The 25,743-nt window shown below is 40.2% G+C and overlaps 1 protein-coding gene across 9 annotated transcripts in view; it reads right to left on the reverse strand.

The window, feature by feature from the left end:
* SUSD1 (sushi domain containing 1) overlaps positions 1 to 25,743 on the reverse strand; it is a 61,407-nt gene that overhangs the window by 12,129 nt on the left and 23,535 nt on the right. For 4 of the 9 annotated variants that reach the window (XR_012649015.1, XM_075020759.1, XM_075020760.1 and 1 more), the window contains 7 exons: positions 24,000 to 24,145; positions 22,265 to 22,454; positions 21,167 to 21,261; positions 19,867 to 20,053; positions 7,457 to 7,550; positions 6,113 to 6,368; positions 1,562 to 1,601 (listed from right to left, as the gene is read on the reverse strand). Coding sequence is in view for 7 of the 9 variants with exons in the window: in XM_075020759.1 (XP_074876860.1) it covers positions 1,562 to 1,601; positions 6,113 to 6,368; positions 7,457 to 7,550; positions 19,867 to 20,053; positions 21,167 to 21,261; positions 22,265 to 22,454; positions 24,000 to 24,145 (1,008 nt within the window). In the remaining 2 variants the exon portion in view is untranslated. The other 5 variants (XM_075020761.1, XM_075020757.1, XR_012649016.1 and 2 more) reach the window with 4 other exon arrangements.

The raw sequence follows: 25,743 nt of genomic DNA on the forward strand, positions 1-25,743 counted from the left end.
AAGGAAGTGTGCTTTTAACAGCTTTCTACCACTTTTTATTACAATGATTTATCATACAATGTGTAACTTTGTCTAGACAGCATCTGAAACAGTCCCATTTGGTTTAAATTTAATTTATAAATTTGCCTTCCATACAAGTTGAATTAAGAAATACTCCTCAAAGGATTCAGTGAGCCAAAAATACTCTCAGCCTCTCCAGCTGCAGAAGTACATTAGACCAAGGACACCATTTGGCTAGAAGTCCATGCAATATAAAGGCAAATGGATTTACAACAGAAAGCCAAAGGCCTGACCTGTCCTACTCCCATCTTCCAATGTCCATTCTTTTCACCCTAAATACGTAAAATAGCCCCTGATGATGCTTTATAAACCGATAAATGACAAATTTAGAAAAGGACAGTTCTCTGTCTTTCCAGAGTTATTTTACAGCTCTTGCCTATACAGCTCTAGCAATAGAGCCCTCAAACCTAGGGAATTGTTGATGTTAGCCAAGTCTCCATGACCACAAACTGCCTAAATTATATTCTAAGTGTGGCAGTAAATGAACTAGGTCATGAGAGTAAACAACAAAAGGCAACCTAAGAATAAACACACAGCTGACACCAGAAGATCAGTAATAGCAATAGTCAGACGTGGGTTTTGTAAGCAGTGGAGGAAATGCACCTAAAGCACTGCATGCACCACATGATTTATTATCATTACAAAGTACTGTCTCACTCTCCACTGTCACTGCATTTCCTAACTCCACTTCATGAGTCTTTCAACTCAAAAGCAGAATTTAGTTTGTAGGGGACTCCAGTGGTGCCAGTTTCTTTGTCAGGAGAGGCGAATGTTTGCTTTTTGCAAAATGTGATGAAGTGGGTGAAAAGAGTACTTTCCACCATGGTGGAAAGGAGGCAAACTTGATGTCTAGTGGATTCAAAACTCCTCTGAGGTAAACTCATTCACTGGAAACATTTTATACACAAATAGTAAAACAAAGATAAAACCACAATGAGAAATTCACTGGCTTTTAAAGTTATGCCATTACATTTTTAAGACACTGTACTTACAAGTGCAAAAATTTGCCAGATTTTTCATGTTTGCATGGTCTTTTTTTTTCCTAAGTTCATAAAAGGATTCAACTCTCCAAGGACCACCTGAACATACAAAATAATGTGGCTTCTGAAAGCTAGAAAATGTTTTGTTTTGTTTTGTTTTTTAAATATTTAAGCCAATATAGAACTGTTATCTTAAAACAGGTTTCAAAAATTTCACATCTTCTGTGCTTCAAATCCTTTGTGCACAAAAATTGCTGTAAAGATTTCGATGTGATGCATAGAAAGAGTAATCCTGAAAAACCAGGGAGAAACCAGGGAATCCATTTTAGGATGGACTACTGAATCCATTAGAATGGAATACTGAAGTGCAAGGCAAATTTTCTGCTTCTAACCCTTCCAATCCTCAAAGTCACCCAACCATTAATGGCAAATGAAGAAACAGGCACAGCAATTATTAGTTTATGCTGCCAAGCAAAGCCATGACAACTTCTGTTTTCTCACTGAAGGAAAAATTGACTTACTTTTAATTTGTGCCCAAACAGCACAGGACTGTGTTCTCACCTGAAAATGAAAACATAAAAATCACTGTTTTTCATGAGAGAAATTTATTATCACTAACACCCTCTGCAAGAGCAGCCATCCACAACATACTGTATTTTATTACTATTGAGAATGGAGTTTGTTACTCCCCTGGTAGAAGCCCCTAGCTTGTCTGAAAAGACTATAAACTATAAAGTTAAGATTAGAGAGAGAACTTTGATGAAAGGCTGGCTCTAGTCTTTTAGATCATCACTCTTCCTTTCTTTCTACAACCTAGGCATGCAAATAACATAGAAGGATCTTTGAAGCTGCATGGATAAGAATTCAGAATTTATTAAATGCTAAGATAAGGCTGAATATGCTGTATTACTCCATCCCCACGTAGAATATATATGTTAAAATATGGTACTTAATGCCATGTTTTTCAAATACTAGATGTAAGGTTTTTTCCAGTTATGACAACTTGCTTGGTAATTTTTAACAATTTTTATAGAATACTTATAGTAGTTAACGTTCACAGTGGTTGAATAAATGTTTATCAGGTGTCTGCTTTTGTAAACTTGTTTAACAACTTTCATTTTTTTACAGCAAGCTTTGGTCCCTGTAGAGCTTTTTTCCACCAGAACACACTCATACATACACAAGAAGTTCTATTCTGAGTTCTATTGTCTACTGCATAATTACTGTGAAGCCTATTTTTGTCGTGCTTCTATATGTACTTTCCTGCTAAATGACTTTCACAGAATACATACACATATTTTTCATGTCTTGGCAAAATGTTTATTATGTTGCTCTGGATAACAGTATGTTTCTATGAAATTGAAGGCTACATTTTGAAGCATTTGCACAAAAGGACAAAGGCACATTTGTATGCTTAGTCTTACTTTTGTGTGTCTGCATGCAGAATTGTAGAATCACAGTGTTTCTTAAACTCATTTTTATAAGGAATTTTCTGGTTATTTAAAAAGACAAAACACTGACAAGGAAAATCCTCTTAGCAGGGGAAGAATAAAGAACAAGGGGTGGATTTAAAAACTCGACCAAATGCCAGATTCTGGGGGCACTGGTGTGACTAGCATCATGAAATAGCTACCTCTGTGACATACTCTAGTTTGCAGCAGATCAGTCATCTCTTGCCTATCAGAGAAGTTACAGAACTCCCAGGAATCTGAGCAGTGAAGTTCACTGATCCACACTTCATACTAAATCAAATTATAAACCCCTTCCTCTTATGAATTAGCACCTTTCCAGAAAGTTATCAGTGAAATTACTCCTCCAAATACCATGAATCCAAAAGTCCATAGTTCAACCTGGATATTCACAGGTAGCTAAACTAGAGATAGAAACCCCTTCCACAGCTGCACACTTAAAAAGAGTTCTGGACAAAAGAGAAAACATTTTGCCATGCATATACATTTTTCTCAGATGATTTTTTATTAGGCTAGTTTTAACAGACTTTTCTCACAGTAGGGGCCATTTTGATTCTGACTTTCCAGAAAGCTCATAGCTTTTTTTCCTGAAAAGACTGTGTGCCGTCCTCACCTTTCACAGTCCTGCTCCTACTTCTGTTACATGCACAAACTGTTTGATCCAAAAAAGCTGATGCTGTCACTGAACAAAAGCTATGCTAAAGATATTAATCTCAAGTAAGTTTAAACTCCAAACACCTTTTTTAGTTCTTGCCCTTCACTATGAGCCTTGGCTCTCTGCACAGCATGGAATCCATAAAGTAATCACTGGAGATTAAAATCAGTACCAGATGGGTTTCAGTTATTTAATTAGCAGTATCCCTCATGTAGAAGGACACTTCCAAGGGTGGACAATTCATTCCACTTAAGTAAGGTTTTCATGATAATGACAGCAAATTCTTGTTTGTTCCCAGATCCTCCCTTTGTCTCCATCATCCCTATATTCCAATTCCCAAATTCATCAATATGAAAAATGGTAATTTCCATTATCTCCGACTTTATAACTGCTTTCCTCGTAGATCCCCAGTGATCACCTCAGATCATCTGACCAGCCTTTTAACACATCTGAATGTCCTGCACAAATGAAATATGCTTTTTAAACCTCCACCTTGAAAAATAAACAGAAACTAAAAACCACACAGCAGACACCTTTCTCAGGACCTCCAAATCTGAGCAAGGCATAAATGAACGTCGACTCAATAAAACGGAACAGCTTACTTGTCTTAACTGTGTCCACACAATTTTATTTGAACTGATTTTCCCATCATTACCACAAAGAAAATATGTCAGGTATATTGAGGAATAACAGCAATAAAAAGTCACAACCAAGCCATGATTTTGCAGCATGTATGATATGTATTATACCCTTCTCATCATGAAGGGTTCTGGAGCCAGAAGGGACTCTGGAAGATGCCAGAACATAAAAGTACAATAATGAGAACATTAGTTAGGAGTCTATGACATGTATTTCTAATGTGTCTGTATTCAAATGGAAATGTGTTCACAACTAACAGACACTACAGAAATGCTGATTTCACATGTATTAATAATTGAGGGCCAATTAAAGAGCAGATTGTTTAAAAAGCAGGCTTTTAAATACTAACTCTTGAATCCCAATTCAGTTACTTAAGTAATCAGATTTTTAGAAATTCTCAAAACCCAACGACCCTCAATTTATAGTAATTGGTAACTGAAGATAAACGAGTACTTTTGAGCCACAGGTCTAAGTTCCATCTCAAAGAAGCAGAGCTGGGAACCAAACCTGTTTGGCATTTGCAATCTTAATAATGATTTATAAATATTGTATGTAACTTTGTGTACTTCATCAATTAACAAAAGCCATAGAGGAAAGTGTATATTAAGGAGCTGATGCATTCTAAATGGAAGGAAGCAAAGAGTGACTTCTACAAATAACAGTAATAATATTCCATTAAATCAGCGGCCTATAAAATACAACTGGCAATGCTAGAGATGAAACATCAGAAAATAATCTGTATGAAAGAGAAAGAATGTAACTTAGAAGCAGTTTAGCAAACAGCTGGCAGAGATGCATAAGCAATCTGCACTGTTCTGTGCAAGAAAAACCTCAACACGAGTAACAATAGGAAATGTTCTTCAGTATCAGAAAATACTGAAGGGAAAGAGCTAGGGAAACCAATGTATGAAACCCATGGACACATAAATTGAGCTCAAGGGTGTATTTAGGAGTGCTTAAAGAGGCTGAACTTGTATACATTTGACTCATTAACAATCCTGCTCCACAGAGTAAATTTTTCTAAAAAATACAGTTCGTTGTCCAAATTCCAAGATATTTTGGGCTAACTTAACATTATTTATGAACTGAATGCCTTCAGATGTCATCTCCCTACTTATTCCCTCATATAATTAATTAAAAATTTATGAACAACAGACTTGTATCAGGACCAGAAACCACTTTATCTATGCTATAAAAACTTCTTAGACTATTGTTAAAGTAGATGCCACACAATATTTATGTTGCACAGATTACTAGATACCAGTAACAGCTATTACATGTATTTGTTTTATTTCACTTGCTTTGGACTGAGGCAGAGTTGCATTTCTTAATAGAAGCTGTTTCAATTTACTGAGATTTGGGTGCAGGCTTCCAAAATTGTAGAGAATTATTTACAAGTGACTCACAGATCAGTTTTTGCATGCCTCCTTGCTTCATGCTGTATACACAAAGCCCTAAAACTCTATTTTATTTTTTGGGGGGTGGCAGGGTGAGGCACCGTTCAGGTGTTTTTTACTTCAGCAGGGGTTGCTTTGCTCTGTTTTTACATTTAACATTCAGGAACTGTATGCACATGAAAAGTCTATCACCTGGCCCATATGAGAAAAAATTCCTACTTCTGAGACTTACATTATGAAAAAATTACAAGCTGTTGACCCCTGAGATAGATGACTGGAAAACTAGTGGCATAATGACATCATGGCAGGCAAGACACTGGAGAATGAAACAGATGAGATGTACATTTTAGAAACTTCTTGGTTTTAATTAAAATACATATTTACCTTAAAATGACAAAAAAAATAATACTAGTAACATACTTTTTTCCACAAGGCTTTCCTAAGGGAGCTGGAGTTGACATTCATTGCTACATGGAAGGTAACACACATGATAAAATGTATTTTTCCTTGTCATTTGGAGAACTGGAATACTTTGCTATAAAACATTCAATTAAAAATTAAAATGGGTGAATTTTTCATTGCTAAGGTGTAATTTTCAGATACTCATACTAATTTCTTTCACTAAATTCTGGCCCAATAAAGACACCCTCAACTACTGAGGGCAGTGACAGCACTTCATTTTTAGTTTCTTCCATTGTTTGCCTTTTGCCATCCAGAGTTGCTCCAACATTACAAAGACATAAATATCTGTAAGGAATTAAAAGAGTTATTCAAAGAGCTTCAGATCGAATCTAAATCTGTCAGCTAACAGACCTTTGCAACACCATAACAAAAAGCTAATATTTTCCTCTTTTTTCCCCAGCAACATTTCATTCAACAGGTGTAAAGAAAAGGTTTTAAAACATCCATTACCTTATTCCACTCACTTATTACTCTCAAAAAAACACAATACTCTTCTCCCAGGTTTAAAGGAGCATTATAAAACTTCCCGTAGTAATGTCTGTCTCCAAGAGCAATTGACATGTTATCAGCAACATCCATCGCCCGAAATTCAGCTGCCACATATCCTTTAATGTCAGCGGTGTTACTAAAGAAAGTTGCAGCAGCAAAGGAGTCACAAAGAAAAGTGCTTTGCAAACCCAGAGGAAGCACAATCACTTGATAAAGACTGGAGTGAAACAAAAAAAGTAAATGTTAGGCCTCACTTCAATGTACTAAGCATCAGACATTCATTAATTCACATTGTCTTTTCTACCTTTAGCCTCTTAACTGCTTTTTATTATCAATATCCAATATGAACAGTTCTTACACTAAAATATTTCTGTCTCTGTGTGTTCCATTGTGTTCTGAACCAAAAGCACTGCACGCACAACTTAGAGGTGGTTCTCCTCATCACATGCACATTAACTTTATATGTTTATTCATGTTCAGAAGAGCATCAGACTGAGTAGGCTATCTCTTGCTCCCCTCATCTAACACATAAGTTCACCTATGAAACAATACATCATTGGCCTCTAAAAATGATTCATAATATCCCAGAAACATAACTTCTTCTGTTTAAAGAAGGAGAGGACAGATATCATTTGTAAAAAAAATTAATCAAATCTGTCTTCAGACCTCTCAAAACAATGTTTAGTCTATGGTATTCAACCATAGGAAGACTATTAGGGCTGTTACACCAGTCATCTCCTGAAATATTATTAGCATTCAAATATTTTCTGCTTTAGTGTCATGTTGAGTTACAATTACCTTTTCCATCACAAACAGCACTTAGCAAGGTGTAAATCCTTTTTTCTCTAGAAATATATTTTGGTAGTAATACACTAATACAAAAACACTACTTCAGAATACGCATAAATACAGATATTGTTCACCATTTCCTCTGGCTCCTAGGAAAAAAAAAAAGTACTGGCTGTATGAGTTTGTTGGAAAAGAAAAATCACACGGGTAGAACTGTGCTTGAATCCATCAATAAAAATCTACTGTGACTTCACTGTGGATAAAGGAAAAAAAAACCCAAACCCAAACCAACAGTGAAAACTCGGGATTATCAAAAACAGAATTTTGTTCCAGAAAGCAGGGAAGAGTCTGAAGCCAAATACTACTCCGCTAAGGGAGGAGAAACTGGGCGTTACAGCTTAAGTTTTCTCCCATTGCTAACTAAAATAATCTAGCCCCCACAAAAACTTCCAGTATGTAAGCAACATAAATCTGCAGAATGTTTTTTGAAAGGGTGAAGAGTGCACAGAGACAAACCTGATCGGTCCATTTCGATCTTCTGCTTTCCGGAGTCTGAGCAAAGGTGCAGAACCTTTTACTGAAACAAATTCTACATCTGGGAAAGGGGGATCTAAAAAGTAAACAAATACCAGTGATTCAGAGAGGTTTTAGAAATATTTCAGGCATGAGAGTTCCTAGCTATTTTTTCCCCAAAACTTCCTCTGTTAACTGAGCCTCAACCCCCTGATGGCTAAAGTCTGCAGGCAACATAAACAGTCTGGTCAAGAAAAAGACAGAGCAAATATGAGCATGATGGCATGGCAGCCTCAGCTCAAACCCCTGTATTAAATTATTTCTGCTAGCTGGGAAAAACAAAGATGCCAAAAAATGATGGTAGACTACAGAGAAATGAGACAGGAAAGATTTGTTGGAAGCAGAAATATTATTTATTAGACTAACTGAAATGGCCAAGGAGAAGAAAAAGATGAAACTCTGGGCACACAGCCTACTACAAGAAATAAAATGGTATGAATAAAGGAGAATGTATTAGCACGAAAAGCACTTTCAAGCAGGCAACTTCCTTAGTTACTGCTCACAGTCAGCTAGCAATATCCAGCCCCTTAAATTGGATTTCAATATGGGTACAGAGCTCGAATTTGTTTTAGTGGGAATTTGCATCAAGGCCAAAACTGAACAAACACTTCTGCTTCTAATTTCAACAGCAATGATGACAGCTGCACACTGACAGACACTGGTGCTATGATAATGGAAATTACCACTATCACCCTGGAAGCAAAAATGAAAAGAGCTTCAGTGTGCACAACCAAGGGGGCAGAGTGTGAAGCATCGATACTATCTACCCCAGATGTCTGAAAGAACAAGCACAGATATTTACAGGTATGGCTAAGCTGTTTGAAAACTGGTCTATCAAGCTGCTGATGTGGTATCTTACTAAAGAGTAACAAAAGCAGTGCATATATACATAAAATCAAGGCTTTAGAGCACCATTAGAAAGAATAAGAAATGTCACAGAGACAAACAAAAGAAAACCAATGCATATTTGCCAAAGTTAAATCACATCAGGCAAAAATCTTGCTGAGATGCATGGATTTTTCAAACAGCTGGAATACAGATAGCTGCACATACCTGTTGAAACATACAAAATCATTAACTCAGCAGTAGAAAATGAGGCTTGGTAAAAAACCTGTAAAGTGGATAAATAACTAGTAAACAGGGAGCTAGCAAAATACAAGATGTTGGAAGCAGAAGTACTGGGTGCAGGAAGGTTATTAGAGGAGTTCCTCCAAGATTAAACAAAGTAAGTACTAAGTCTGGCATTTTCTCAACAACCATCGTGCAAAACCCAGGTGCATACAGATTAATTTTGCTGCTCAAACAATGTTAGACACTGTAAATCTAAAGCAGTATGGAGACATTATGCCAGAAGAACTGAATCACCTTTACAGCTATTGTTTTGCAGAAATGAGATGAAATTCACCAGTATAAAGTAAAAGGTGATACACTTGGGGCTACTAACAAGAATTTTTTGCTATATATTCTAAGTTCCTTTGAGTGTAGGAAGAGCATATTAGTACATCTCAGAATGAGTGTTAGTCACCAAAATGGTAATAGGAGAAAAAAAAAAAAGAAAAAGGCTGCTCTAAAAAGCATAAGAAACTATAACACTAGAAAAGTACCACCAGAGATACAGAGGCCCAGGTGTGCTCATTTCACCGTGTCTGAAGTTCCAATCATCAATCCAACAGAGCTAAGTGAAACTAGTGCAGAGGATGACTACAAATAAAGGGCAAGTTGTCTTACATGAGGGAACCAAAAACTTGTCTTTGTAGCCTATGAAAAAGAAATTTGAAAGCCTATGTGATCTCTGCTTTAGACAGATGAAACATGGGAAAGGAACAACTTAAGCACAGTTTGCCCAAAATAAAGACAACAGGCCACATAGGCATCCCTAGCAATAAAAACTACCTTGCCCCTGGCAAAAATCATCCTCAAGAGAACCTCCTGAAACCTTACCTAGCCAAAGAATTGCTCTGGTAGTTCCCTTTATCAGGTCCTTTTCAAAACCAGGTTATGGGTGAACTACCAGTGAAGAAACCAACTATGAATGTTTAGGATCGAAATGAGACTAAGATTTACATCTAGCAAAGCCTTAATGTTCCACAGCGGCTTCCCTCTAGCAGAGACAGGGCAGAAAACCTTTTCAGATAGTTTTCTGAGTTAATGAAGTGTATTGCTGCCTGCAAGAACAAGAAATGGTCTTTACTTCAGAGGGTCTTTTCAATACTTCTGCATCTGCAGATATTGTAAAATGTATAGACAGTATTTCTATCTGAACAAAATAAATTAACAAATAATATTTGACAGCCAACCTTTATGTCCTTTGCACCTTGCAAACCTAAACAAACAGAACTTAAGAACTGTAAACCCTTCCTTAACTTCAATGGTTCCTCAGCACAGACTTTGCTAGTGGACAGTGACAGGAAAATATATCTGTCAAGGTAGATGCATCTGGTGCATTTCTCCTATCCTCCTTTCCTTTAGCAACCAATACCACCAGGACACACTATTATTAATTTCTCTTGAGAGTTTTCCAATTTCCAAGAAAAACTTGGGTATTTCTTCTTTAGTGCCAGCCAGAATGAGCATTGAATGCAACAGTTTTGCACCTTTTTTCCAGAGAAGCAGTGCAAGAGGTAACAAGGGGACAAAAAGACTGCTGACTAAGTTCATAGCAATTAATTTTTGTTTTCTATAATTTGACAGGAAAAATGCAAAACATGAAAATAAATAGCCATCCAGCACTGACAGCCCTAGTAAGTGGGCAAAAGAGAGCAAAATCTGAAAAAACACACAGGGCTTTTAAAACTTGGAGTCTTTTGATATTTTTAGTTGCTGGTAAGAAATACTAATTACTACAAATATCAAGCACATCGAAGACAATCTGCCTGTTTTAATAAGAAAAGTGAACAATTTGCAACAATGCAAATTAAAAACAACAACAACAACAACAATAATAATAATGAAAGGAATGGATTTCATTTTTGCTTCAGTGACCAGAAAGGAAACTCTGAAGGAGTTAGTCCATATGCAATATTTGGCGACTAAGAACTTTTATTAAAAGAAGGATCTTTCCAGAAATTTAACATTAAAAAAAAAACCCCTCTGCTGTGAGGACATCATAATTTCCAGATTTAAAAAGCCACATGGTAAAAATACTGACTTAACACTGTCTAGAACAGGTGGAGGAAAAGGGGGAATGCTATGGAGAGATGAGGACTTGCACTCAGTGGGCTGTGAGAAGAAAGCAAGATCCTCCAGTCTGTTCAGGTGCTGTTAGCACCTTGCCTTTGTTAAAGGCTTTGGGGGCTTTTTAACTCTTCACCAGCAGAACAAACAAACATACCTGTAGCAGCACCAGGAAAATGCAGAAGAACATAGCAAGAAATGCAAGTATATCCAGAAAGAGTCTCACTCTAAGCACTTCCTTGTCATAGCATTGCTACATTACTAACGCTTGGACATTTCATATATATACAGGCTCATTTTCTACAATGTGAACACATCCGCTGAGCCTCCCTCTGAACATGAAGACAGGCTACAGGAAAGAAGTACACGCCAGGAAGCGTGTACCGTTGCAACAGCACGGGGAAACAGCACATGCCTCAACGCTGAAGCAAAAGCCTGCTTGGTGTTACGCTGTAATCACGCTCTTCAGAAAAAGCTAGCATTAGCATGTTGGAAGCAGTTCCCTATCAGTTATCATGAAAGCATTTCACAATGGAACAGCTACATTTCTTTCTTTAATCCTGGAAATGAGCTGTTTAGTTCTTGTTTTAAAGCCCTGGTTATTGCCAAGACTGTTTACAGCTGCAGACCAAGGGCTTCACAGCCAAACAGCCGCAATACAAAGAACATGTGCACTTTTACGACATTCTCCAGTAGTGGTAACAGGAATGTTTAATGCCTTTCCTGTCATCTGACCTTTTGTACAGCTCTGAAGCTGTAACTCTGGGACAACACTGTGCTACTCACCTTTGCATATATAATGCAGGCAAGAAAAGTTGTAAGTTTCCTATACACAGACATGTCAAAAATAAATCAGCAAATCAATTTCTATGCCACCCTATATATGGATATGCAAAAACCTGTTAAACTGAATGATTTGCACCTTATTAAAAAAACCTTTGTTTGGTGCAAGCATCGCCCTCTTTACAGCATCTCTTCATCATTTTGTGCTAATGATAAAGCTTTAAAAATAGCAATGGAAATGAACCACAAAGCCCAAAAACAGATGGCAACTCTTCCCAAGTTCAGGGAAGTCAAATCAAAGATTCCTCTATAAAGCCACGTTCTAACTGACACAACCCTTTGCTGAAATACCACCATTTGTGTAATCTTTATTTCCTGGGCTGCATTTGAGGGCTTTCGTCCAAAACATTTTTTACTGATTTTAAAAACAAGGAAGACAGAAACACTGCTGTAAAATTTTAAAAAAAGTAGAGATGTTGATACAAAAGAAAAGGTTTTCTACTGCTTGTATCACTGTCTGAAGAGTAATTAAGTTTACTGTACGTATTACAGTATAGTTACTTTATCAAAGAGCGAGATTTTTAACTTGGAGAAAGTCATTACTTAAAGAAGGGAGGGAAGGAAGGAGGTTGAATAAATCAACACCGCATCAACAGAAAAAGATCATTTAAATCTTCTTTAAAGAACTGGTCATCTCTGGAAATCCCACTCATGTGATTCCCTCTGCTGACTGCGGCCTTTGTTCTCCTGATCTGTGGCTGAATGTCACACCATCCCGTTCATCACAGGAAAGGTATGAATTCGATGAGGCAGGCAGTAAAAATGGAACGGGAACTAGCGCCCGGCGCCGTGCCACCAGCCAGGCGCAGCTCTTCGTGCAGCGGTGTGCTTTGCCTCCTGCAGGTTTGGCTCCTGCGCTGTGAGGGACTGAACTCTGCTTTACAAAGTCCCTTCTCTTAGGGGGAATACTCCGCGGGCCAGGACGTCTTTGAAGTAAAACGGTCCTAGGGAAGGAAGGAGAGACGAAAGCAGGGAGACGTGGTTTAGGGGATCTCGGCTGGGAACTCTCAGTCTTTAACATACCGCCGAGTGACCTGCCCCCATGCCCACAAGTTAGCGCAAATCACAGCCACGCAACGGACGCGGAGCCAGCTCGTGCACCATTGCGTGTTTTCTGTGTCAGAGCAAGGGTCTGAAACGGTACCGACTCGAGCTGCAGACCACATCTGGTCACCAACGAGAAACAAGAAAGGATACTGGACAGGGAAGAGCTCCGAGAACGGCTTTGCGGGCTCCTTCCTCTGCAAAGCCCCGGGGGCTGCAGTGAGGCTGACAAGGGGTGGAGATTCCTGTGTAATGTCACGGGTAAGACAAACAGGAGGTTCATTTCAGGGCTGCACTGTCTCCCTTGCTCAGACCGCGAGGACCGAGAAACCTTCCAAAGCAGAAAAATAAGCCACAGCAAAAGCGTCCTGCAGGCACCTCAGTTTCACGCAGCTGCTTTCCATCTGAGCACCCTCCAGCAGCTCCGTTTTCACTCTCTGCCCTTTAGCAACTCGGATCGGCTCTGCGAGGACTTTCCTTGGAAATCCTGTCACAGCGATGCTGTGCGGTATTTGCCAAAGGTCCCGTTTTCTGGAGCTGTGCCGACAAGCTTTCCACGCGTGGCTCTCGTAAGGCAAAGCAGAACGGAGCCTCTCCGGGTGCATGGCTACAGGTCAGCTGTGTCCCAGGGAAATCCCGGGGCAGCATCAGTGCCCTGCCAAATCGTGCGTATCACTTGCGGTCTATGAACACAGGTGGTCACGGGCTGACGGACGTTGTCTCCCGGGAGGTTAAGAGTAGCCTAAACTTGCTCAGAGATGGAGCCAGTCAGCATCTCTCAGGAGCAAGCCTTTAAACGGGCATTGTCTGGGAGCCTTTTAAACCCCAGGTCTCTGGGTCCTTAGCTACATACTCGGTGGCTGCTAGCAGGCAGCAAGCTAATGAGTTTTCCGGTGAGAGGAAGAGTTGACAGTACTCAATAGGGAGAACATAGGAGCTCCTGAGAAAAAATTAGAAGGCAGAGAAGATAAAGGAACTGCTGAATTGTTCATGTCACAGTAATTACATAAATCCAGACTTCCTTAGCCGTTTCTTTCAAAAGTGGTGTGACTTGCTGAGCCTTCCCAGGCTTTCCCCAGGGGGCTGACACCACGCAGCAGCAAGGTCCTGGACCACAACCAGCCCGGGCGAGGTCACCCAGGACTGCCAAAGAGGGAAACTGAAAACAAGAGCCTCCCTCGAGGGGAAGAGCCCCCCCGGCCACACAGGGATTTTTTTTCGGGCAACTCTCTGATGGGGGAGCCGCGGGAAAGTTTCAAACGGTGGGCATGTTTAGGGGGCAGCTAGGCGAGATGCGGGGTCCGGGACAGGATCGCGGCTGAGCGCGTGGGTGCCTCGTCTGAGCCAAGTCCTGCACCGAGGCTGAGGGCCTGTCTTGCGGCAAGCCTTGAAAGCTCGTGCCTAGCACATGAAGGAAGATGAGCCAGAGAGCGTTCAGCTGCCACCGTACCACTGCAGACGTGTCAGAATTTGAACAGCTCTCTCTGGAGCCCGCCAGCATTGCCTAGGCTGACGGAGACTCCCCCCTGAAAAGTAAATCCGCCCACATCTTGCTTTTTCTTGTACGGGCCATTTCTAGGTTGCGTTACGGTCCCGCATTGCCCCTGAGGCAGAGGAGCAGGCAGAGCCATGCTCTGAGGTTTCCGAGGGCAGAGCCCCTGGGCTGACCCGCGAGGAAGGAGCTCGCAGCAAGCCGAGGAAAAGCAGAGCGAGATCAGAGCCAGCCTGCACCGGCCGTCGACTGCCCCGAGACCATAAGACACACTAACAGATGGCCAGGCAGGAAGAAGTCTTGCTCGTGTTTTTGATACTCAGCTGCAAAACAGAAAAAAAAGGAAAACGCAGAGTGCCCTGCCCAGCAGGCGGAAACCCCGGGTCCCTGGCAGAGAGGCACGGGGCAGAGCAGCCCCAGCGCAGGACTGGAAAGCAGGCGCGTGGCTGGTTTGTCATGCCCTTTCCGTTCACTCTCCCCCCGATTTTTTAATCCAGCTGGCTTGAGCCACAGCTCCTGGCTCATCTCTACCTGAACACTTCGATGCCTTGTCACCTGCTGTCTTCTCGTCTGGTTCTTCCTCGGGCACCTCTCCCTTGCGATCTCTAGGAACAAAAGTCTCACATTTAAGAGACCGCCTACGAAAGACTTGCGTTTTCATTCCTGCCGTTCTGCAGACGCAGCAAGAGGTGCCAGGGTCTGCCAGCAGAATGGGAGCTGGGTGCTGTTTGCCCAGGGTGTCCGGCTTAGGGGCACGCCTGGTGTTGCCACAAGCGTGGAGGACCTGCTGTGACAGCATCCTAACCTCAGCTGAAGAGGTCTGTGCTGGGATCCTGCAACCAGCCACCACTGCTCCCGTCCCACTTCCTAAGCCGATGCTAGGACCTCGCCTGGCTAGGCAGAGGGATGCAGCACTGTGCTGGAGTTGCAGGGTGAGCACCCAGCCTTGCAAGGGCAGCCGCTTCCTACGTCCCCTGCCTGTGCTCCCCGACGGGACGCGTGGCACAGAGGACTAGCAGCTGTGCGTAGGCACCGAGATGAAGGCACCGACACAGTACCCGGCCAGGGGAGAGGAGGAAACTTTGGTCAGGGAATAGTCAGCAAGGGACTTTTCCAACTAAGAGGCACGAGGAAATACACCGCTTTTTCTTCTCTTTTTCTTTCTCCTCTTGTGTGCAACATCCACCCAAAGTAAGCAGTAGCAGTAAGCAGGAAATCAATTTAAGCCCTTGCAGTGGCAGGCCCTGGAAGAGTTTGGTGGTTGCAGCTTTCACGCTGACAGAGAGGCACTCGCTGGCACTGGCATTTTCACACAGCACGAGCCGCAAGACCTGGAGCTCTCAGCACAGCGACCCTGGGGCAAGGAGCCAGGGGCGCACCTGGGACTAAGCTGCTGGAGGGAAAAACCACGGTGCGCTGCTCCACAATGGGGTGGGCAGGACATGGAGGCAAGCAGGCTGGTATGGTCTAGCGACATGGGAATTGCCACAACTGCCCAGCTGGTCTGCTCCTTCCCTGCCGAGGAGTCAAATCCCGTCTCTGCTCCTCTGAGCTGAGAAACAACAAATCCCAAAGCTTCCTGAGCGAATATCAGGTTTTAGAGCACGGCGGAGTGTAAACAGAACGTGGTTCCCCGCTTCCTCACAAAGGAGGGGGGGACACGTGTTGTTTAGACGTATTATCATTCTCAACTGCTTTAATAAGCCTTGCTGTATTACACAGGTAACATTAAAAACTATGCAAGACAGCACTATCGGCAGCTTAGCAAAACAGAAAGTGTAACTGTAAGCAACTTAGCTTTAGTAAACGATTGGATGTAGGTCACCAGCTTGACGACCCCAAGCTGAGCGGTGTGGTTGGCACGCCTGAGGGATGGGGGGCCATCCAGAGGGACCTGGACAAGCAGGAGAAGTGGGACCACATGAACCTCATGAGGTGCAACAAGGCCAAGGGCAAGGTCCTGCTCGTGGGTCAGGGCAACCCCCGGCATCAGTACGTTTTTCACGTACCACCACGGAAGTGACGGGGTCTAGAATAGTATACTTGCTATGGGATGGAATTCTTTCCTCTAATTCAAGTCACTTTCTACACTCCCTGCTTGTGAGTCTACTTTCTGTCTTAGGTGTTCATATGAAGAGAGAGATGATACACACACAAGAGTATGTGACCTGCAGGTATATCCCGGACTAAAACAAAAAGAACAGCAGCTGAGAAACATAGGAACTACCACAACTGTCTGAGGGACACAGGCTCGAGGTCAAACCTACCCTAACCCACTGTAAAGTGAATGTACAAGTATGTAAGAAATGGCAGCATCTGTGAACAGTAAGCACAGAACACTCAAAATACACCTTGATTCTAAGCAAAAAATGGAGAGGAGAAAGATCAATGAGAAATCATCATTGCATCTAATGTGAATTATTTTACAAGAAGGAAATGAAATCCAGTAATTCAGGCACAAGAGATCTATTTCTAGTGTCCAGAAAATTTTCTGTCTTATGTCGTCTTAGGTCACAGTCATCTGCTCTGAATTAAAAAAAGCTAACCAGACACTGTAAATAAGTAAATACTCATGAACTTCCCAAAGACCACAATTTTGTCACATCCATTATAAAGAATCTATCCCAAAGCAAAGCTTGCAGATTCAAATATCAGTAGTATTATAATGCTGCCCAACTGAAGAAGTTACTCTTATTAGAATATTAGAAGCAAAACTGAAAGCATTAGCTCTTTCTCTATTATTCTGTTTTTCAAACACTTGAAAGTGGTTACAAAATTCGGTCATCTTAAATTCCTGTGTGAAAACAGACAATCAAATTAAGAACAATGCCTTGTCTCAGCATGCCTTAATAAATGATCTTCAAAAAGGAAAGGGAACACAGCCATGTGTAAGTAGCATAATCCCAACAGAAATAATGAATGAGAACGTACACCCACAAGACACTCCCCTCCTTCCTTGGAAACAGACACAAACTCCCTTCTCGCTTAAAAGACAATCTTGCTACCATCATTTTATAACTACAATATAATTACCGCCTAATCATTTTTCACAATTGACCCCATTTCCCATCTCAAGTAGACAGGTGCTGAGAGCCTTTCTAAAATAAGCTAAGAAGGCACAGAAGACTGTGCAAGATGCCTATTACTGGAAATATGAAAGGAGCAGAATTTCAATGATCCATGAAGCATTTGCTAGACTATATTTACCATCCACAAGATGATGGGCAAAACCAACTTTGTGCTCAGCACAGAACTATTTTTAAAGGATGCTACTTCCCCGGGAGAAAAGCAGGCTTTTAAGTCCCAAGTTCTTGTTTTTTTCCTTTAGAAATACTATGGATATAATATATCCTCGTTCAGGACATATATAGATATAAATATACAGACATTCAGGATATAGAATTAGCTTTCTTAACATGCATTTACAAATCTTGCTTTTTGAAAAAACACGCAAACTTATTGCAAGCATTTACATGCTTATTGTATTCTGCAACAGTCTTTAAGAATTTACACAGGTGACTATCCTTGTCAGGAAATTAAGTCCGTTAGGCAGTGTTCATTCAATCATCCAGGACATGTCTCTTCACACTAGTTGAAACTCCACAGTTAAGATTTCCTGAACTCTCAAAATGTGGGAGGTATGTGGAAGTCAAGGAGATACAACATTGGGATTCGCCCCCAGCTGAGGAAACAGACCAACTTGACTCTGCATTTGTTAAAGGATGCCATATGAAACCTTAGACAACAAATGAGGCCACCTCTGGTACATTAACAGTAAAACACTTTTGTAAGTCTCACCTGCCTTAGAGCCTCTGTGCTTAAGTCATATCTTGCATTTATACAGTACCATTTAGCCAGAAAACCACCAGAGCCAAAAAAAACTTTTCAGACTTAAGTGGGCAGATAAACTGAGATCATCCCACCCACCACGGAAACACAATCGTCTGGTTTAACAATGTACATAATTACAAAATAACAGGGCAAATGAAGCAGCAAATTACTCACCTACCATAAATTTATAAATAGTTTTTATATAAATTAAGTTGCTTGTGCAGATAATGCAATTCCCAAAACATAAGGCACAGAAGTCAAAGGAACACTGCTAGAAGAGTTATTTTAACTGTACCGTTTTCATCTTAGATAAGCTGAAATAGCAACAGATTTAACATCTTATTTAAATCTCATTATTTGGTGAGCTTTGCAGCATGATTGCTGTTGGCTTTTTAATTTTCACTTAATTTCAACTGCAAAAAGACCTACTTTTATTTTTTGGCTTCTATTAAAAAAAGCATAATATGGAGTATTTGCATGGTAAGTTTTGGATGAAGATTCCTAATGACAGAGCAACACCTACCTTTTACTGCTCACTGAAAAAACTAAATACCAGATACAAAATCGCTTGTGTAGCAGGATCTTCTTTCAAAACGGAAATGACCTAACTTTAATGCAAAGACCTTTTCTGGGGCTATGGATGTACATTTGTTAAGCACTAACTCAGCAGAGAGGAAAACATGCCAGCTGCCAAGGCACAAATACAACTCCACACAGCACCTGCTGCAAAGTGTTCTCCAGAGCTCTGCTGAGTAAGTGACCTGATGCAATCTCGCAGAGTTCAGGAAATATCACAGAGTGACAAAGTAAAGAGCTATGCCTTTACTCTGAGTATATATATGCAAAAATTACCTCAGTCAACCAAATTCTGAGACAGCTTGTTAGTTTTTACAAAGCGACATGTACTCATGAACTCATGGATGCTACTTTTGACGGACAGCTAGGAAACGTCTGAAAATGAATTATCAAATCATTACTGTAATTTCATTAAAACAACAAAATCCAGGTCATCGTTTATCCTAAGCAGTAGCTTTAAGAAACAGATATTTGGCCTTTTGTGAAGCTTAAAAACCTTAGATTTACTATTAAAAATACTGTAATATTATCAATTTCAAATCCACCACAAATCCCGTTCTTCCTAAGCAGTCAGAAGAGAATTGGTTCCATCTAGTGGCTGAACAAAGTTACAGACGCTCAAACAGCTTTCATGTCTCTTACTTATTCCAATTTGTGGCCACAACGGGAAGAATGATAGCAGCACCAAACACTGCACTTCACAGTGTAACAGTAATAACCTAACACAGAAAGTCTGACAGGATACGGATGGTGCAAAACTGTTCTAAATGAAAAATGAGCTGAAAAATGAGCTAAAAAAATGACAGATGTTTTTCATCACAGCATTTTAGTGCCATACAAGTATCTTGCTAAATAGTGAAGCTGAGACTCTCCCTACCTTATTTGCTCAAATGTCTTTTATGTTCTGTACTCTACCAATTAAAGATGAAGGTATCTGCCTGAGGTACTTGCAGGACTCTGTGCTTTGGATCCTTGCAGACTTCAGGGATACCTGTTGTCACAAACACCCATACAAAGTGCAGTTGTGCTATTATCTCCACTTCACAGTGGAGAGGACTCGTACTGAAAAACTGACTTTGCCTCTAATAGGGCAGGGAACTTAACCAAGCTCACCCAGATACCAATATTGTGTCTAAACCACCAAACTATCTTTTCCCTGCTGTGCCAAAATGACACTTCAAAACACCACAACCCCATTTCTCTCCCCCTTTTGCTGCTGGACTGTCAACCCTATGAAATCTGTGAAAACAAACAACAATGACAATTTTGAGCATGGAAAGAGCACTTTGACAACCCACCATACAACATTTGAGATCAACAAAGCTGTTTCACTTGAGCCTCTTGCACCCAAGAGGTGCTTTTGTAAATACACAAAATAAACAGCAGGACCTACCTGTGATTTGTGTTGTCATGGTAACGAGCAGTGAAAAATTCAAAGCTACCATGGAAATATTAATAGAGTAATTGGTGCCTGGCTGCAAATCAAAACAAACTTCTGGAGCCTGCTTGTGTGTGGTAAGGTTGAAGGTCATTTCATGAAAGAACTCCTTCTGATACCAACGATGGCCTTGCACGTGAAACTGTAACCAAACAATCACGGCATGGAAATTGCAATGTTTTAATATATCACTTGCATTCAGTCATGTCATGCTCTAAATTAGAAGAAATAGCAGAAAAACACATCACTGCATACAGAGCACCAAAAATGTTGGCACTGACAGTTACTCAAATTCAAATGCTTCCAAAATTTGACAGAAATTGCAGTCCCTCTTGATCAGCTCTGACATTGTCCTAGTTCTTTCACTTCTCTTCCTCCTAGTCATTTCACTTCTCCTCCTCCTAGTCTATCATCTCTTTTAGTAGTACTCTAATTTCCCCAAGTCTTGATTTCCTACTAACATACAGGCTTCCAGTAATAGTGCACTCCCACTGTAGTATACCCTCATGGTGCAAAATGATGACATATAAAAGTAAGCTCACATGAACACCTCTTGTTTGACCCCGAGGATCAAGTCAAAATCAAGTCATTTTCATGTATGTCAAAATGCCAAATACCCTCCAGGATCTGCCTACAGACAGCTATGTTTCCAGGCAAATTTAAAGACCCATGGGGTTGGTTTTTTTTTCAGTTGGATTTTTTGTGTGTTTGTTTTGTCATTGATGTCCCAAATGGTCATGAAGTCACTAACTTAAGGCCTCTCCTGATCATTTCCCTATTAATGAAAACTAAAATGCTTGCTGCATTTTAATCACATGCTAATTTTCCTTTAAACAGATCCTATGCCTTTAGATAATCTTTGAGCACCTCTTAGCACACAGAGATTTGAGACAACAGCAGGTGGTCAAGAGTGCTGGCAGAGACAGTTCAAGCAGAAATGCCCTGCTGGGGCAAGGGAAGATTGAAGCCGTATCACAAAGCAGAGTAGACTGAGTCCATGGAGTTGGAACAGAGTTGTCTGAGGCCTGAACATGACGAAGTTGAAAGTACAGATAGGGAAGGCAAAACAGACAGGAGACTACAGAAGAGCATGGTGGTTTCTTTCTTTTTTGAGCTTATTCCCTGGGTTTTTATGAGAGAAGTTATTGGAATGAGGAACACTGCTAGCAGTGAGTGTTTGAAAAATTACAGGTTTTTTCACATAGATGATTGATATAAATTGTTTTCTAGATTCAAAATACAGGTTGTCACTTACTGAGTATCTGTCTTCCACACCGGTTCCCCTGAAATTTCTCCGCCATTTCAAGCAGGTATCATTAAAAATTAATACATTATTGAAAGCTTCCTTTACTGTAGAGACAATAAAAAAAGGGAACAAATTATTACAAAAACTTTACCTTCAAACTTAATTGAATATCAGTAGCTGAAAATAAAAAAAAGGGGTTTTATTTTAATTCTCCTCTGAGAAGGAGGTAGAATCTAATTTCTTTTTGAATGAACACGTACAGTAACTAAAGCATGAACATTTCCCAGAGACAATGGCTTTCAGAAAAACCCAAGCATGCTACTCAGGAAATCAAGATAGGATTTACTTGTCCAGACTTAAGGTTATAATGACAGAAAGATCCAGGGGTTCAGACCTTCTGATGGAAATAAAGTTATCATAGAACAATTTGTCACAGTTGATGCCCTTTAGGAAAAAGCATGTGAGAAAAAGCATTTTTGTGGATTCAAAAGCAATTATTTCTCAAGGTCTGTCTCATCAGAATTTGTATGTCAGAAGGCAAGCCTACAGTTTCCATGACCATAATACTACAGAAGCCTGCTGGTGGAACATGCCTTCTCTACAATTACTGAAAAACTGCCAGAACACTGCTCATCACTGCTAAACATAGGAACATTATCGATAATGCTCACATCACTTAGATTAGTATCACACAGCCCAGCATAGGGAATTCTCCCACAGGCAGAGAATCAGTTTTCAAGGCAAGGAATGGAAACCAGTAAGCACTGTACCATGGACTGAAACTCCGGCATGTAGCCAAGAATGCCACTGCACCAATCCGGCCTCAGCCAGAAGAAAAATCCTGAAGAAACAAGTTTGCCAAATCTTTCTGAAGGGCACTTACTGCCACTCTTGTGTTTGCTCATAGATTCAATGGCCACAGTGAGCAGAAAGAAAAAAGTCTTGCAGAAAAAGAGGATGCTGATGGTGGCTATGTGTGTGTAGTCACCGTAAAGAATGATACAGTCTAGGAGACTGCCTGTTATTCTGTCTGCTAGACTCAAAACTGTCAACTCTGCAGCACAGTAAGTTCTTCTACAAGCACGGAGAATACAAAACACAACTTACCCTTTGTTTGAACTGCTACTGTCACTGAGATAGTGATGTTTGTGGAAGAGATGGTAGTAATATTCACCACGTAGTTACTGCCAGAGTTGAGATCTAAACACACCTTTGGATTATCTTCACTTGTAGTGATGTTAAATATTGCATCTTCTGAGAATGTCTTCTCATCCCATCTTTGGCCCAGTATGTGAAACTATTGAAGGATTAACAAAAACAATGGTGCAATTGGTTGTGGCTCTCCCAAAATTCAGAATACTAGTTCAATTAAGCCTTGAGAACCTAGGATTACATCTGCTTTGGAATATCAGCTCAATCAAAAAAATAGGCTTGCGACTAAATGTTTTGGTGCAACAAGATGGTTTAATATATTAGATCTTTAATTTCTTCTGGCTGTTAAAATTATGAGTATTTTTCATATATTTCTACAACAAATAGAAGGAATCTGTAACATGGACCCTACAAACACCTCCAACACAAATAGTAAGATGTAAGTAAATATTCTTTCTTGTTTACAGCACACAGATGGGAACTACATATGCTTGCTACTTTCTTTTTTCTAGTTTTTCCCCCTTGCCCTGCAGAAGCAGTAGTAAGACTGAATGCCAAACAGTAAAAGACAAGCTTCCCTAAGATCGTCCCAGTGCAGTGAAAAAGAAACCTGTTGTTTGTACAAGATGAAGGGACAGACAAAATTTATCTAGTTAAGCTCAAGGCAGTCCAGACTGTGTTCTGAACTTTACTGCGTGCACCCTGTGCCTACATAGTCCTCAATTTTGACTATTCTGAAGTGTGTTGCAGATAGCTGAATTCAGGCAAAAACATGTGCACAGAGCACATTACACCAGAGATCCACAGCTTACCAGTTACCACTGGGTACATGAAAAGTACTCATTTTAAACTGTTAGGGTAGTTGGGAACTTGTTTTTTCCATCTCGGCAGTGCTCAACAAAAGCACTCAAACTAAAAATACATTGGTTTATAACACAGGAGGAGAAAGACAGGTTGTCTTCCAAAATTATCACCCAACCTTGAAACGTATTTTCCACATTAACCTGCCCACCCTGGAGATCCTAAATAATTCCCTTTTTTTCCCTATTTGTACATGCTCAGAAGAACAACCTTTCTTGGGATGTTGTCATTCGCAAAACATGGGAATTCTTATAATGTTGTTTTGGCTTTCAATAACGCTGACTGAACTATTTGTTTCTGAGAATTTACATCTTAACTTTCATTCTTAGGTTTATAGATGGGGGGGAAAAAAAAAGTAGTTACCAAGGTTGCTTTCAATTTCCATGAAAGACAGTTCTAAAATGTTCAAATATAAAATGATTTAATCTCTTGAGCAAGGCACAGTATTTCAATATACCTTGCATTTCTAAAACAAGTTACATCCAGGATCTGCAAGTGATACACTGTTCACTTGACACGTTTGCATCACATAGGGACAGAGCCCAAGTTTTGCAACGTTTTCTATGTCAAGGTGACCTTGAGCTCTGCAATGGAATTTCACTAGAACATAAATTTGTGCTGAAATGCTTCTTATAGTTTCAAGCAGATGTTTAGGTGATTTACTGGAATGGGAACCCCAACAACTTTTGAGTGTTTCACCTTACTTGAGGACAGGGATTTGTTTCTTTCCTAACCCAGCCTACCTTTAGGTTTCTAGGCAGTTCACTGGGAAAGAGTCAAATTACCATACAAACAAAACACAGAAGGCAAATCTCCACTGCTGACTCACCAGAATTAACCAGGACAAGCTACTCCCAATCTCAAATGCTGCCTCACTTACTGTATACGTTTCCCTCATTCCCAGTCTTCCAGTTTTCCTTTGCCACTTCACACACGTTTCATTGAATATGGACAGATTACTGAATAATTCCTCCTCTGTGAGCAAAAACACGGACACAGAATGAAAACAGTTATTATTTCTCATGCAAATCTTAATCTGTTTGGAGCGATTTTTTATTTTTTCCTTTTTTTTTTTTTCAAACAGGAAAAATACAACAAGGTAGGCAGAAGGAAGCTAGTAGTTTCCCTTAACTGTGTTGGCTCCTAAAATTAAAATAGAAGCTAACTGAAGAAGCATGTTCTAAGCCAATGACTGTGCACAGCCAGCATTATGTAAACTACCGTGACTAATGAAAACAAAATACTTTGCTAGGCCTGCGTTTTAATGTAGAACAATTTCAATTCTAATGACTTTATAGATCTTGAAGAGGACATTAAAACTACATTACAGCTTCCTGACAGCAAATGAACAAGCTCATTAATTCCATCAAACTGCTGATATGTCCTTATATATAAAAACATACATATACAACAGCATTGTTTCTTACACAAGGATCTTCAGTATACACTGTACTAAAGACTAGAATCTTTCATACTGGGTGACCAATCCAGGCAAAACAGCCAATAAGAAAAGACATTTTGCTCTGTTTTGGATGCTCCTCCAGGTCATAATACATTACATTTGTACCATGCATAGGTATTCCTGTATTCGTGGTCAAAGTCTTTCATTAAAGTGTGCTTATGACAATATTACACCACCAAAAATGAAGAGCAATAAACAGTGCCCCAGTTCCACTACTTTTGACATCATTCTACACTCTCCTTGATCTTGGGTGCCAGCATCTGGATCTTGTGACATGCAACGGTCTGTCTTCTAAACAATGAGCCACTCACAAATCACCTTGAAGAATTTGTAGACCATCGGATCTCATTGATTAGAAGTCTCATTAAACTGCAAATAAAGAAGTCAAGGAGATTTAAAAGAGCTGTCTGTAAGAAAAAGAGGCTACCAATAAGCCAACAACCTTAGGAAAAAATGCTCTTCTGAATACAACAGCCTGCATGAAAGCATTTTAGGAAAGCTTCTGTGTTAGATTGGAAAAGAACTTTTTCATAGCTGAATGTTTTGGTTATTTGTTTGGGTTGCTTTTTAAAAGGTGTCAACATTTTTTCTTTGTTTTATAGAAAATAAAATTAAGTAACACAGCCACAGTAAAACACTTTCCAGAACAAACCCTAGACTAAAAGAATGAAGCCTATGGAACTAAGCATGTAGGGAGTACAGTTGTAGCAACCAGCAATACATCCCTCAACATACCTGTGTTAATTTACACACTCTTAAAAGTTGGCTTATGCCTCAGAAAAAACACAGCCAAGAAGATCAACTCATCCGTTCTTTTTTTAGGCAGTTCTCTCACTGCTGTCATCAGACACAGAGCAGTTGCCTTGACATGACAAGATAATCAAGATCCTCCCAGAGCTAAGAACAAAGCTCCTTCTGGTCACAACTCAGATTGACAGGGAACATATTTTCTCTTCTTCTTTCCTTCACCAGCCTTCAAATAGTCATTCCTTTGTCCTACTACCATATTTTCTTATTACATTCACTACATGACCAAGGTCATACAAATCCAAGCTCATATAGATAATTAAGCTGAAAAGCCCTTAGTAACTGTTGAAAAACTGAAGGGGAT

This window comes from Buteo buteo, chromosome Z (genome assembly GCF_964188355.1).
Source record: "Buteo buteo chromosome Z, bButBut1.hap1.1, whole genome shotgun sequence".
Classification (NCBI taxonomy): domain Eukaryota; kingdom Metazoa; phylum Chordata; class Aves; order Accipitriformes; family Accipitridae; genus Buteo; species Buteo buteo.